Raw genomic sequence first — 15444 nt, 5'->3', positions numbered from 1 at the left:
TCCATATATATGTGTTAGCATACGGTATTTGTCTTTCTCTTTGTGACTTACTTCACTCTGTATGACAGACTCTAGGTCCATCCACCTCACTACAAATAACTCAATTTCGTTTCTTTTCAATTTTCTTTACAATTCTTTCCATTGTATATATGTGCCACATCTTCTTTATCCATTCATCAGATGATGGACACTTAGGCTGCTTCCATCTCCTGGCTATTGTAAATAGAGCTGCAATGAACATTTTGGTCCATGACTCTTTTTGAATTATGGTTCTCTCAGGGTATATGCCCAGTAGTGGGATTGCTGGGTCATATGGTAGTTCTATCTGTAGTTATTTAAGGAACCTCCATACTCTTCTCCTTAGTGGCTGTACCAATTCACATTCCCACCAGCAGTGCAAGAGTGTTCCCTTTTCTCCACACCCTCTCCAGCATTTATTGTTTCTAGATTTTTTGATGATGGCCATTCTGACCGGTGTGAGATGATATCTCACTGTAGTTTTGATTCACATTTCTCTAATGATTAATGACGTTGAGCATTCTTTCATGTGTTTGTTGGCAATCAGTATATCTTCTTTGGAGAAATGTCTGTTTAGGTCTTCTGCCCATTTTTGGATTGGGTTGTTTGTTTTTTTGTTATTGAGCTGCATGAGCTGCTTGTAAATTTTGGAGATTAATCCTTTGTCAGTTGCTTCATTTGCAAATATTTTCTCCCATTCTTTTGGTCTTGTTTATGGTTTCCTTTGCTGTGCAAAAGCTTTTAAGTTTCATTAGATCCCATTTGTTTATTTTTGTTTTTATTTCTATTTCTCTAGGAGGTGGGTCAAAAGGGATCTTGCTGTGATTTATGTCATAGACTGTTCTGCCTATGTTTTCCTCTAAGAGTTTGATAATTGGAAACACAAAAGACCCCGAATAGCCAAAGCAATCTTGAGAACGAAAAACGGGGCTGGAGGAATCAGGCTCCCTGACTTCAGACTATACTACTAAGTTGCAGTAATCTAGACAGTATGGTACTGGCACAAAAACAGAAATATAGATCAATGGAACAGGATAGAAAGCCCAGAGATAAATCCACGCACATATGGTCACCTTATCTTTCATAAAGGAGGCAGGAATGTACAGTGGAGAAAGGACAGCCTCTTCAATAAGTGGTGCTGGGAAAACTGGACAGCTACATGTAATAGTACATTAGGGATTAGAACACTCCCTAACACCATACACAAACTTCACTTCTGAACTCACGTCAGGCACGTATGCATCTCTGGCTCTGAGACCCAGAACAGCCACCTTGGTGGGAGGTGCTGCTGCCAGAGCCCCTGGTGGGCTGGAAATGGCTGGAACGGCTAAAGGGTCGTTGCCATCAGGACCGCCAGCTGTGTCCACACCCAGCTGGGAGGCTTGGCAGCCACTCAAGCACCGTTTGGTTGATTACTGTGGTGAGAGGGGCTGCCAAGAAGTGGTTTTCAAGGTCTTTGCGCAAGAAGGCATAAATCTAATTTTTAACATGAAATCTCTTGCATACCAACCTCTGTTGAGTAAATTCTTTTAAGCACTGTCTCTCTCCTCTCTCCTCTTGGCTGGCTTCTCTCTGCACGCCACCAGATGAAAGTGAATAAAACAGCACCTATACTGTGCTCTTACTATTTAAAAAAATAATGAAATAGAATAAAGCTGCTTTCCCAGGAATTTTGTTTGCTATTCATATCAGAATTCCCTTCTGGAATCCCATTCATCTGCAATAAAAGCTGCAATGAGAATCCATTTTTAACCTATGAAATCAGTAAAGGTCCACCAGTTTGACGAGTGAGAGTTTAAATTTGTACACTCTCTTTGGAAGGCAATTTGGCAGTCTCTCAAATTAAAATGTACACATCTGTTGAACAAAGCTTCTGCACTTCTAGGAATGTATCCAACAGATATCTGTGCAGAGATTCAAGTGTGAGTGCATTAGGATAGTTGCTCAGCGCTGTCTGTGGTAGCTGAAGACTGGGGACAGCCTGATGCCTGGCAGGGCCCAGGTAAGTGATGGCACGGCCACACGTGGCCACTGTAGGGCCACATGCAGGCAGCCCTATACAGAGAACAAGGTGAAGTTGTATGTTCTCTTGGAAAACAGGCTACATCTCCAACATGTGTCAAGGGGAAAAAGTGGCCTGCAGAACATCTGTAAATTACCCAAGGTGGGGCAGGGAGACACATAGCATGTTTCTGGAAGACCCAAGGAGCAGTGGTTGCCACTGACGAGGGTGCTGGACAGAAGGCAGAAACTCCTTTCCCACTGCATGTGTCAGTCAGTCAGGTTATTTGTACAGTCAGGTTATTTTGCCACATGCCTGTATGTAGTATGTTACCATGTGCCGCTATATGAATTAGAGAGTGGTGGGTACAGGATTGTCAGCTAGCCCAACCAACGTCACCGTGGCTCCCCAGCTCTGCTCACCTGGAGGGACAACAGCCACAAGAAGGCAGAAAGCAGTCTGAGCACACGGTCCAATGCATAAAAAGACAGGCTCAGGGTCACCCCGCCTGGGCTCCTCCTCCCTCGCCTGCTCACTAGTCTGTGACAGCAAGAAGCACAGAGGGTGGCAGCTATGGCCTACCACCTTTGCCAAATATCCATTTCAAATCCCAGCCCACTCCTTGCTTCTGTGTGGCCTGGGGTAAGTCACTGAACTCCCAGTGGAGCGTGGTGATGGCAGCACCTACTTCCTAGGGTTGTTGTGAGAATTCATGGGAGTCTTTGTAAAGCAAGAGGAACAGTGCCTGCCGCATAGTAAGTGTCTGTATCTGTGAAAATGGATCAGGCAAAGAGGTTCCTCCTCCTGGGGAGCATGCGGCACAAATGCAGGTATGTATACAGCACAAGGGAAGCCCTTGAGAAATTATCTTTAAATAAAACCACAAGGAAAATAGTAGCAGTTTACTGGTATTTATTTTTGGCTTTCTACTTGGGGAAATAATGATTAAACCAAATGTGTGATCTGGTTGCAGATTGATTAAGATGTAAATCATCCCATAAACATTTCTCTGGCCCACAGAGGCTTCATCACTGTGCTACGTGCTGCGAAGTGCCGAGATGGACCAGTCAGGGGGCCTTGCAGGGTGAGTCATGAGAGGACATGATGCACAGGGACCACCCGACCCCTCAAGAGACTTGCAGGCAGAGAGGCTGAGAGCTGAGAGGTGAGAAAGGGGCAGGAGGCTCCTGGACCGGCTCTCTGCAAAGGTGGCCGACAGCTCACCCACCCGGCCTGTTACAGGCCTTCTCCTCTCCCGATTTTTAAAAAGTCACATGGCCCTGTTTATTTCCTATATAGCACTTCCCTTCGTGTCTTTTGTCTGGTTCCCCACTGGATTGTAACCTTCATGAGGATGGAGACCACACGTGTCTTGTTTATCTGTCTTATTCCTTCCTATATTCCCAGAACCCAGTAGAGAGCCTGGTACATTTTAGGTGCTCAGTAACTACTTTTTGAATGAATGAATGCATGAATAAATGAATGGATTTGGGGGAGGGGTGTTGATCAGAGAAGGTGACCTTTGAGCTGGGCTGAAGACAGCCACCCTCAACCATGGACAAGCAGAGAGAACCCCCAAGTGTAAGCACGAGGGACAGAAAGGTAAGAGAGGTGGGTAGTGCTGAGTCTGGTGTCCGTGAGTGTTAGCTCCTTTCACCAGGGCAGTGAGGCCCTGCTCTAAGTGTAACCCTAAGACACTCAAGCACAAAGGCGTATATGCCCCAGCGTTACCCACCCCCAACCATCATGCACTGTGAGGACCCTAGGAATGGAGTGGAGAGCCTTCTAGATAAATGAACCAGGTCCTGGGGAAGGATCCCAGAACTCCACTGGGTGGGATTGCAAAGTAAATCACAACCACCACTGTCACCACTCATGAAGGCTTCCCATGTGCCAATACCTTCAGAACCTCATCTTGTCTAATCCTCACAATGCCTATATCCAGGCTGTGGTTCCCATGGACAGACAGGGAATCTCTGGCTCCAAGTCCAAAGAGTTGAGTAATTCACAACCAGGTCTACCTGATGGCAGGGGGCTCATCACCGCTGCCCCCCAAATTAGCATAAGACCTGTCTTAGCATCCTACTCCAAGGGATGAAAAATAGCTTGCAGAGGGGGCCTGGCCCGTGGGGAGATGCCCATCTGGCCCCTGATGGACACACTCAGAGCTCCCCTGGTGAGGTCCAGGCCATGTTGATACACCCTCCCCTGACCCCTGGGAGGTCACTCCTTCCCCAGGACACTCCTGCTTCTAACTCCACCTTCCTCTTCCCATCTAGCCCCCTCCCCACAGGGCAGAGGCAACCACAGCAAGGCCGGCTCCCACTACACACCTCCCTTGCCCAAGAGGGATGGCGAAATACCTCCAAGCTGGTTGGAGACATGCCCAGCCCTGGGGCAGAGGCTGCCTTGGCCCAACCACGGCAGCTCAGTGTATACCCCTTGCCTACACTGCCATCCCAGCATCCAGAGCTTTGAAACAGCTTTTCACGGTCCCACTCGTACAACTGATGGGAAAAGTGAGTGAGAAGAGGTTCCCAAGGTAGAAACACCCAGATAAATTCACAGGGACTCCAGAAGAGACTGTGGATGGGATGCAGGATAGACACGAGCCCTTTAAGAGGGGACTGTGGCCCCTTGGCCCAGCCCACCTTGGGGGGCTGGGAATTCTAATGTTCTCTCCAAATACGGCTTGAGAGATCATATAGGAACTCAGGACCAAACGCACCACAGAGGTCCATTCATGCAGGTAGGGGCACTTCGACCGTCAAGTGACAGATAATGACAATGACAAGATGGAGGGGCAATGTCTCTGGATTCCCAGACAGAACTAGGATCACTGAACTCCTGGAACCTTCTCCACAACCCCTGGGGTGCTCGGGGTATTGGATGGGGGGAGGGGTTGTTTGGGGCCTGCAGGATGAGGGAAGAAGGTCTAAGTTTACAGTGGGTGGGCTAGGGTCCACATTATGATTCTGTGGCTATCGTTTTGGAAAACTTCTCCATCTTTCCAAGGATCAGCTTCCCAATGAAAGACACTGCCCTCACTGTGACTGAGGGCGAACAGTCCCAGGCAGAGATACCACCTGTACCTCACACAGGGTAGGGCTCGCTCCGCTGGAGCTGTGTCACCACCCAGCCAGGAGGGGACCCTCCAGACCAAGGGCACTCCTTCCACCACCATCCGATGCTTCTCAGAACTGAAGAGGTTGACCTCCTTAGTCCATGAGTCTACTAGAGATTAGGTAATATTCTAAGTCCCAAATTGGAAGACATGGCCAGTTGGATTTATGCCTCATAAAATTCCTGAGTGTGTGTGTGTGTGTGTGTGTGTGTGTGTGTGTTTGAGTGTCAGGTATGTGTGAGTGTGTTGGGTGTGTGAGTGTGTGTGTGGCATGCCAGGGGAGGTGGGCAGTATACCCTTCCAGGTGAGGTCCCGAGGAAGGGGAGGCCACTGCGCCAGGAGCAAGGGCTGCAAAAGGAGGCTGTGGCCTCTCTGGATGTCCAGGCCTCCCTTGTGCAGACTGGGGAAGGCCACTTTATTCATGAAGTGGGAAGGACGATTTCTGCTGGTTCCTCACAGAAGTGAGAGTAAAGGTGGAGATGGCACAGCTGGGTCCCCTCACAAAGGCAGATGAGTCCCCAGGCCTGGCTCAGGGTCAGGAGGCGGTTGGCTCTTCTGGGGACAGCCTTGCCCTGTTTCAGGCCTCCTGGGACTCCAAGGGTTAAAGTTACCACAACACTCTAATCCCTGAGATAACAGGGGACTCTGCTTCCTGCAGTAAATGTGGGCAAGGCATTTTTCTTTTTAATAGAAAATTCCTGGTGTCCCTGTCCCATTAGGGTTTCACCAAAACAAAGGGGAAGCAACATACAAATACTCTTCATTGTACTTTAAAAAAAAACTTTCAAGAAAAAAAAAAGAAGTTCAAACTGCCAAATTCAGCTACGAAAAAGCCAGACTTTTTTTTTCCAGTGAAATATTTCCTTTGAAAATTAAAAAGAGGCAGGTGACTAGATTAATTTACTTGGCTTTGCACCTAATGAATCTTCAGAACGTTCTCCCAAGAGTGTTTATAACCTCAAGTTACTACTCCTTTATAAGCAAATTTTGCTAAATATAAAAATAACTCCTCAATTTAAAAGCACTATTTACTAATCTTATATCACAAAATGTCCAGAAGGTTTCTCAGAACTTGGGAAACCCCTGATGAATAAGACTGATGGGGAAATGGCATGATGATGGCGGGGAGGAGGAGGATGTGGAGGAGGGTGGAGGCCGCGCTGAGCCCCTGCCCGGCTGGCCGCCCAGCTGGCCTCTCTGCAGCCCTCCAGAGAGTGCCACAAAAGTCCCATAAGTAGTGGCAGGGGTGTTAGAGAGCTGCTAAGACTGGCTCCGAAGAGCCAACTGTGTGCATCTCTTCCCAGCTCCATGCTCAGGGACCTCATGCTGGTGACCTGAAATTAGCCACGGTGAGAGTATTCACACCATAGAAACTGGCAAACCAAAGAGCCGGTTGTTAAACATATATCTGCACACTACTGTGTAGGGGGCTCTGTTTCTCAAGGCTCCTATGGCTTAGAGAGGCAACAAGCTAGGTGTCCTGACCCCAGAGTCTGTGCCCCATGAACTCCAGTCCAGTCTCTTCTGAGGCATCCATCCATGAACTGAACTGTTATAAGGAGGAAGGGAGTGTCAAATATGACAGGGTTCTGAGAGCCAAAAGAAGTTTGGGACAAAAGGATGCGCTCTCCCGAGCCAAGTAATCTCCCTGGATTGCTGTTTCCTCACCTAAGACAAGAGGCAAGCGAGTCCCTGTAAGCATTTGACAAGTTCTCCTGAGAGACTGCTGTGCAGTAAACACACTGTGTGTGGATGTGGGTGTGTGTCCTGGCCCCTCTTGATTCTGGGGAATAAAACTATGCCTGTTTCTTGCAGAGAAGAGATGAGTGGGAAGGGTATCACGTACACACATGGAGAGCAAGATGCATGATATTTATATGACATGGGAACTGACTATTAGAGAAAGTATGAACACCATTTGGTCCATCTGGGTGTGTGGCATGATGCCAGTGAAGGAAGGGGTATTTAACTGATGCCTACATTCACCTTCTGACTGGGACCAGAGGAGTTGGGTGTGTGTGGTGCAGGCCCTCTGGTAGCCCTCTGGTCAACATTCTTGTAGCCATCTGGGATTGGCAACACTGGACTATTCTTGCAGAAGGCATCTGAAAGCAAGAACCCAACTGTAGCAGGATGAATAATCGTCCTCAAAAATATTAGGTCTTAACTCCTAGAATCTATCTGTAAATGGAAAAGCGTCTTTATAGATGTGATTAAGTTAAGGATCTTGAGATGGGAGATTATTCTGAGTTATACAGATGGGCCCTAAATGAAATAACAAGTGTCCTTATAAAAGGGAAGCAGAAGGAGATTTAATATGGAAGAGGAGAAAGTGACCTGACCATGGAAGAGGAGACTGGAATGAGTAGCCACAAGCCAAAGAATGCCGGCAACCACCAGAAGCTGGAAGAGGCAAGGAACAGATTCTCCCCTAGAGCTTCTGGAGGAAGTGGGGCCCTGTTGGCACCTCCATTTTGGCCCAGTAAAACTGACTGTTGGACAACTAGTCTTCAGAACTGTGAGAAAATAGATTTATGTTGTTTTAAATCAGCAAGTTTGTGGCAATTTGTTACAGCAGCCAGAGGAGCTAATACAAAAGATGATGAATTCAAGGCAAGGGCTTTACCTTCTAGCAAAAACTAAGAATTTTTTCTTCTTCAAGTCTTTTTTTCCCACCTCATAGATGACTAAGTGTAGTAATGAAGGACAGGGAAGATTTAAGAATTCATAGACGGGACATGCAATCCTTTTTGTCACATCCCCAAGCATGCATGCCACCATGCCCTTGCATACGCTGTGCCCTCAGCCTGGCACACCTATCACCCTCTTCTCTCTGTAGAGCTCATACTTGAAATCAGGCCTGTGACACTGTCCCAGGTCCCTCTCCCTCTTCTGGGGAAAGTCAGTGTCTCTGCCTCCACTGTGCTGGGGTCCCAACCTCAGACTGCATGGGGGCCATCAGGTACCATCAGTGAGTGGGGCAGCTGGGTCAGGGAGGGAGAAATGGGGAGCTTGCACCTGTCATCCCAGGTATCACTGTAAACTTCAGAAACATGGACTCAGATTTGCTCATCTTTGGATTTTTTCAAGAGAAGTCAAAATCCTACCTATTTAATGTGAAATCTCCCAATTGTGTTATTTGGTAACTACAATAATTAAAAAAAAAAAAAGTTTAAATTCTGTGCACCAAACAGAAAGATGTCCGGCTGCCGGTTTGGCATTGGGCTGCCAGGCTGCAGCTCGTGCCTTAGGTCTTCCCTCTATGGCAGCATTTACCTCATGAGTTACTCCGTCCCTGGTCAGCCTCTGGACTGCCCCTCCAACTACCTGCCCCTTCTCTGAGGGGAGGACCATGCCCACAGAGCCCCAGGGCCTGGAAAACAGGGCCTCTCCAGGAGCAGTTATTCTCTAGAGTGGGGAAAGGAGGGAGGGAGAGGGAATATAGTAACCTTTTTATCAGCAGAAAGTCAGCAAAATGCCAGCAATTCCCAGATGTCAACAAGACCACCCATGAGTACCTATGTGTTGCTTCAGATAAACTCTCAGTTCATTAAAACTTTGAGGGTTATCTGCTTAGTGTGTGGATGATCAACTAGAAGGTCCAGCTTCCTGTGGGAGAAGCAGCAAAGACAAGGGAGAGCAGGAGGCACTGTGAGCCCGGTCATCAGGAACTGATAAGGAAAGGCCTTTAGCTCAACCCCTGCTGACCACTGCGGAACCAGCCCCAGAGATCTGAGCTCTGAGGTGGCTTCAAGGTGGCAAATCCCAGCAGGGCTACAGCCAGTCCAGAGAAAAGACCTAAAACAACTGCTCAGACAAAGGTATGCACAGACCTCTCTGGGCCTCAATTTCCCCAAACTGAGGAAGTAAGTGGTTTACCTCCTCAAGTGAAGGGAAAGTGAAGACGTAAGTGGTTTATTCCAGGAGCACCTTCACAATTTTTGCACTATCCTTGTACCAAATGCACAATCATTTCTTTAATATTTTTCTATAAAATTGACCAAAGTTTTTAAAACTTAAATAAATTCATTACAAAAGAAAACAAACATAAAGGAAAACTAATATCACTAGCCATATATACACAGATCATAATCCAAAAAAACCAAATAACAAAAAACCACAAACAAACCAAACCAATGGGTTCAATTTTAGCCATCTGCTGCTCCGAGCTCTGAGCCCAGGACGGCTTCCTCTGTGCAAGGGGTGCTCGGGCAAGTGTCAGAAAGATGTTAAAGGCACATTAGCACCCAGCTGAGACTTTCTCTTGGCTACTTGAAAAGGAAATAACTTTCCCATGCAGGAATTCCACAAGACTCCCAGACTTCACTGAGAGCTGGAGGGTGGGGTGTGCCAGCAGGGAGCCCTGTTGGGAGGACACAGGTAGTTACAAACCAAAGCTCATCCTTTCCCTAGGGGCCAAAAACACAGCAGCCCTTTAGGAAAGCAGAACAAACTCAGAATTGAGAGTCTGACCGCCCCCAGGCTCAGAAGGACAACGGAGAAAGGTGGATGTACATAGGAAGCAGGATGGCTAGGGTGGTGGTAGGGGCGGAAGGGCATCTGAGAGGTGGAAGGAGGGAAGCTGCTCAAGCTGGAGGGGCAGACCCAGTGGGAGGGTCTTGGTGCACCAGTCTGGCTCTAAGACCACCAGGTAGCCAAGGGCCTTGAATGCCACACTAAGGAGTTTGGAACCCAAAGCTTGTTGGCAAAATTGCCACCTTTGCCTTATCTCTCTCCCCAGGAATGCCAACAGGCAGCCCTATATGTACATTACCAATGACGCCCAGGAGTCCTGACATTTTTGCTGAGGGTTCAGGAATTTAAATTGATGTCTGCTTGGCCTGGGGGAGGCTGCACCCCAAAAGTCAGCTGCCTGCTCCTTGGTCAGTCTGTCCTTTTTCACTTTTTCAGGAGCGCCTGGCCTCAGAAACAAGGCCTGTACAGACCTTGGCCCACGGCTCACTGCTGGCACACCCGACCCCAGCAGCCCTGAACACGGTCAGACAGAGGCCTTTCATGGCTTCAAAAGTTCCACCAGGTCCTCCAGCCACAGGAGGCTGGAATGGGAAACTGAATCCCACTCAAGGAAAAAAAAAAAAAAAAAAATGCACAGTGACCTTTTGTCCCAGCAGAAGTTCTCGGCCCTCTCCCCAGCCAGCGGAGGCGGTCCAGCAAGGAGAGTAAGGAATTGCAGATGTGCGCGCAGGGCCGGGCCGCCCTCCCCACCGTCCCGGAGCCTTGAGGGACCGCGCCCAGTCACCGCGGTATTCGAGACGCCGGGGCCCGACCCCGCTCCCAGTCCAGGGCTCCCTCTCCCAGATTCCGCCCGAAGCTCGGCGGTAGGTGCTGCTTCTTCCCCGCGCCTCGCCGACAGCTCTTTCCAGCGAAGAGGCGGCAATCCGGAATCAACCCTTCTAGGGACAAGAAGTTCATTTTGGGACGCGAGGAGGACCCACAGGCCCTTCCCGAGCGCACCAGGGGCTGCTCCCGACACCACGGGGACGGTGCAGGTGTGGTCGCCTCTCATCGGTGTTCGCGATGGGCTAAGAGCCGCGTTGGGCACCCTGCGCCCGGGATGCGCGCTAGCTTGCGCCTGGCCGCCTTGTGGGCGACTTGGAGGCGCTTTCCTCACTGGACATGGGGTGCGGACACACCTCTGTGTTTCGAGGGTCCAGGCCTAGGACAGGACCAACTCCCTCCCCGCTGTGGGTTCGAGAACGGGGTTGGGCACCCTCCCCTTCACCCCTCCCTGGGACACCCACTCGGCGGCCGGGGCAAGGGGAGGCAGGCCCAGCCCGTGAAAGCCCCTCTGTCGGGGACCAGGGCAAATCGACGCCCCCATCTCGCGCTGCCTCCAGTCCCGAGGGCCCGGCTCTTGGGCCCAGGCTCTGAGAGGCCGGGGCGCCGGAAGCCGCGGCCACCACGGAGGGGGCCGCAGGTGGGCGCTGCACTCACCACACATCTTGGCCGCTCCTCGCACCCTTCCCGGTTCCGGGCCTCTACGCTCAGCTGACACTGGATATCCCCGTGCGCACCTCGCGCTCCTGGACTCTAGCTCTCGCCGCTCGGCCTCTGGCCCTTATAGCTCGTAGCCCTCCTCCAGGGGCGGGGTCGAGGCGTGGCCTCCTCCCGCCTGCCCGCTTCCCATTGGCCCCCGGTTGTCGTGACAACGGCGGGCACTTGGCCCCGAGTAGTCTGGGCAGCGGGCTAGGGGCGGCTCCCAGACGCAAGTCCCGGCTGAAGCACGTGGGTGTCCGGCGTTAGATTCTGGAAACGGGGTGGTGGCGGCAGCACGCTTCCTGAGTTCAGACCCAGACTCAACCAGTGAGTAGACGTGGGACCTTGGGCAGGGGACTGAATCGCTCTGCGCTTCAGCCTTTCTGTCTGTAGAATAGGGATAACAATGGAACCTACTTCCCGGGTCGTAATGTTGTTTAAGGCAGTCTGTGTAAGTCACAGGGTACAATGTCGGGCATAATAACACGTGTTCCGGGTGTGCGGCCCTCTGTGTGCCAGACTCCTCTCAGGGCACCAGAGACGCAGCACAAGGTAGGCTCAGAGATGGAAAGGGACTTTGCCAAAATTGGGCAGCCGAGGCGGTGTCAGAGCTCGAACCTGGGATTTATTGCAGAGCCGGAAGTCCGAGGCCGGGATTCTCCAAGTATTGAGCAAAGCTGGGGGAACCCAGGAAGCCGCCTCCTCCCAGAGGGGCGCTGGTTGACTTCTCCGCGCAGCTGGCCTGCACTCGGCCGGCCTAATCTCGGGAGCCCTAATCTGGCCACGCCGTGAGTCACAGAGGCCTGCGTTCCCCAGCCTGGTTCCCGGCCGTCCCCTCCCCTTCCCCCTGTACTTTGGGCTGGGTCTCACGAGGAAGGTCACGAGAACTGGCCCAACATTTGCGTACTTCGAAGCCATCTGGTGTTTTTTATTTTACTTAAAAAAAAAAAAAAAAGTCCTGAAATTCTAAACAGATACTCTTCAGTTGTGTTAGAGAAAAAATGAAGCTTTTTATGTCTTCTCTAGAGCATTTTTCCTAATGTAATCCGTCTCTAGCTTCACAAGGCTCTGCAGGCCCTGGCAGGAGTAGGCGTTTATTGCACCCATTGGACCTTTGAGGAAACTGAGGCTCAGCGACAGTAAGGAGCGGGTTGGTTGAGTAATCCTGCTAGGAAACAGCAGAGCTGGTTCAGGAGCTGCCGCATTTGCTTCTCAACCTCCACAGTGCACTGTCAACTTTCACACACTCGTTCCCTCTTTCCTAAGCAGCCGGCTTCATGCCTGTCCTGGTACTAGGGACCTAATGGTGAGTGAAAATAGATCCAGCTTGGGCCCTCGTGGCACTTAAAAAGTGGTGGGCAGCAGACACTTAGTCTAGTGTCACAGAGAGCCAGATGGTTCCAAGTGGGATATAGGGAGGAGGGACAGGCCTGGCTGATGTGGAGGGTGCCAGGCTGCCTGGAACTTGGCTGGGCCTGAGGCTGGGGCTGGTGCAGGTCAGTATAGAGTCAGGGCAGTTGCCAGAGGAAGTTAACAGACTTGAAAAGGGAGGTACTGGTATGTGCAAAGGTCCCATGGCTGAGGGCTAGAGCTTGAGTTGGGAAATCAGGCTGTTCTGCCCCAGGGCCTCTACCCTCTGTAACTGCGGTGGGGATAGGATGATATTCTTAGGCCCTCTGCTAGCACCAAGACAGCAGGAACCCTGAGGTCCTAGCAGGGTCCACATCTGCCCCCTATCCTCCTCGGGGATTCACAGCTCTCTGGTGCACAGGAGCATGAATGCTAGGACCCCTGTGGAGGTATCTGCTGCTGCTGCCCTGCCTTGGGGACCAGCCCCTGAGAGACCTTTGGGAGGACAGTGGCCTGGGCCTGGCCACATAACCACTAGATACCCCTGGTCCTGGCATTGGTTCAGGGATTAGTGTGTGGCCCATGCTGGGCCCTTGTCAGTCTGCTTATGGACATGGGAAAATCAGCAGAAAAGATGAGCTTGTCCCTTGCCCAGTGGCACAGCTGGCTAGAGGGTAGAGTGGTGATGCCGGGACCTTCTTGTCACCGTTGGGGTTGGGTGGGGAGAGGCTGTCTGAGAGTGAAGATCCAGAGCAAAGCAGATCCCTAAGATGGAGAAAGATACACATTTTTGGAGCCCTGGGTTCACCCGGGCCTGAAGCCAGGATCTATCGCTAAGCTTCTCAGTATCAGAGCACAATAAATTCCCATCTTCACTTGAGGCACTCTGAAGTGACTTCTATCATTTACAGGCAAGTAGAGTCTTGATTCCTTCAACCTGTCGGAACTGGGATCTGAGGTCCAGGGGAGCAAATAGGCAGCTGGTGGCCCCAGCCCATAAGGTCTTGCTGGCTGGAGCCCCTTCCTGCTCTCGCCTTGTCTGGGACCTGTCCGGGTGCAGCCCAGGAGTCCCCTGAGGTTTGATGAACTTAAGCAATCTGACCAGAGTCACAAAGCCAGGAAGTGGGGGGCTGGTCTGGACCTGGAGACCAAGGCTTGGTCCCTCTCAGAGGAGGGAGGATGTGGGACCATGCATAGACACCTTCCCCAGCCTGGCCCCATACCTGTGCTTCCAGAAGGTTGAGCCTGAGGAGCTGGAGCCAGAAGCCCACGGGGCCTGGTGGAGCAGGGCTCTGAGCTTACTCCCAGTGGGTGCTAGGTGTCTAGTGCCCAGACTGATCACCCTGGCTAGCTCTGATCCCACTTGTTAGGAATGACCTTGACCCCTCTGGCCAGCAGGGTGGGACCTCACACTGGGATTGCAAACTGCAGCCACAGACATGGCTTTTTCACCTGCACATTTTTTCCAACCTCAAGCCAACTTTTATAGTCAGAAGATTTGCTCATTGATCTAGTTTCTCCCAAACAACCCAAAGATCTGCTCTCCTGCACCCCATACACAGTACAGCTGAGTCCCATGATTGTTCTGGAAGACAGAGAAGGTGCCTGCTATCTCCTGGAAGGCTGATATAAGCCCTGTTCAGCTGTTTTCCCTTTGACATTTCTGCTGGCGCATAGGGAGTGTTACAGGGTCGTGGTATGGTGAAGGCCACTCTCTAACTCCTGCAGGAGTTCTGGCTGGGCTGTTACCAGCTCCCAAGGACTACCATCAGGGACCTTGCCGCCCGTCTCCAACTGCCCCAGCTGGGCTGTGACCACTGAGCAACCTGGGATGATGACCTGTTCTTCCTTATCTCTTTGTATCCCTCTGGGAGCAGAAATGCCAGGCAGACCTCGATATTGGCTCCTTTTGTCCAGAGACCCAACCCTGCCCAGAGCTGTGGAATACAGTGCTTCCCAGGCCTTGGGAGGGTCCAGGGAGCTGGGGATGCAGGGTACTGGTGCTTGCAGCTGGGAGCCCTGTATTGGATCACTCCATCTGGGGGCAGGCACAAGATTCTAAGGGCACCTTGAGTGATCCCCACAGCAGATGGGGTTCAGGGAGCCTGGGCCAGACCTCAGATGTCATACCTAGATGGAGTACCCTGACTCAGGACAGCTGGGCCTCGGCTCAGACTTGAGATGGGGAGAACAAGGAGCAGCAAAGCATGAGACCAGACCTGGTTGTGGGGCAGGAAGCCACCCTCCAGCCCTCCACGCCCTCCCTCCTGGGAGCTGGGGTAGGTGGATGGGGGAGGAGTGGTGTACAAAAAGCCCATGGCTAGGGAGAGTCTGAGAGACTGGCCAAGGGCCAGGGTTCAAGGACAGCCAAAAATGGTGAGCTAGGTGGGAAAGTGAGGCAGGAATCCTTCCACAGAGGGAGGGCCTGGGGGAGGAAGGCCTCAGAAGCTTGGCTAGGGCATGGGAAAGAGGGAGGGTTGTGCAGCTCAAGTTTTGGCCGCCAGATGGTTCCACTCCACCCCCACCTCACCCCAGCTCTGAGGCAAGAGAAGACCACCCTTTCATCACAGGCTGGTGCTGCACAGAGGTGACCTTCCTGAGGAGTTCCTTGGAGAAGTTGTTTCACCTTCTGTCTCCTGCAGGTACTGAGGAGGAGGTCTGCCACAAGGCTGAACTTGTGTATTCTTTTATAATTGTAAGTTAATTTTTTTAAAAATAGGGCTAATTATAAATCTTTATAACTTCATTCTTCGGAAGAAATACATATCCATTTTAGGAAATACAGAATAAAAAATGTTTTAAGGGTTAATCACTGTCAACGCTTTATGACACCTCCCCCTGCCCCCACTACAAACGCTCTTTTTTTTGCATATATAGTCATTATTTAAACAACAACATGGCCCTATGTTGGGAAAACTAGTAAAGTAGTCTTGTTCAGGCTTCAGAGGCAGAA

General features: G+C 50.9%; 2 protein-coding genes across 3 annotated transcripts in view; both read right to left on the bottom strand.

The window, feature by feature from the left end:
- Positions 1 to 11212, bottom strand: part of GFPT2 (glutamine-fructose-6-phosphate transaminase 2) — a 45258-nt gene extending 34046 nt beyond the window's left edge. For both annotated transcript variants that reach the window (XM_082621018.1, XM_082621019.1), the window contains exon 1: positions 11100 to 11212. In XM_082621018.1, the coding sequence (XP_082477144.1) occupies positions 11100 to 11106 (7 nt within the window). In that variant the 5' untranslated portion in view covers positions 11107 to 11212. The remainder of the gene's footprint in view (positions 1 to 11099) is intronic.
- Positions 1202 to 10671, bottom strand: LOC309804023 (uncharacterized protein; the record flags this gene model as incomplete). The annotated part of the gene is made up of 2 exons (XM_082621020.1): positions 1202 to 9507; positions 10262 to 10671. The coding sequence occupies 2 exons, from the start codon at positions 10669 to 10671 to the stop codon at positions 9468 to 9470; spliced, it is 450 nt and encodes a 149-aa protein (XP_082477146.1). The 3' UTR covers positions 1202 to 9467.
- Positions 11213 to 15444: the final 4232 nt, after the last annotated feature.

Source organism: Mesoplodon mirus (assembly GCF_964341445.2).
Source record: "Mesoplodon mirus genome assembly, chromosome: 5".
NCBI classification, from domain to species: domain Eukaryota; kingdom Metazoa; phylum Chordata; class Mammalia; order Artiodactyla; family Ziphiidae; genus Mesoplodon; species Mesoplodon mirus.
The sequence above is the reverse complement of the archived record's forward strand: the minus strand, read 5'-3'. Positions and strand labels throughout refer to the sequence as shown.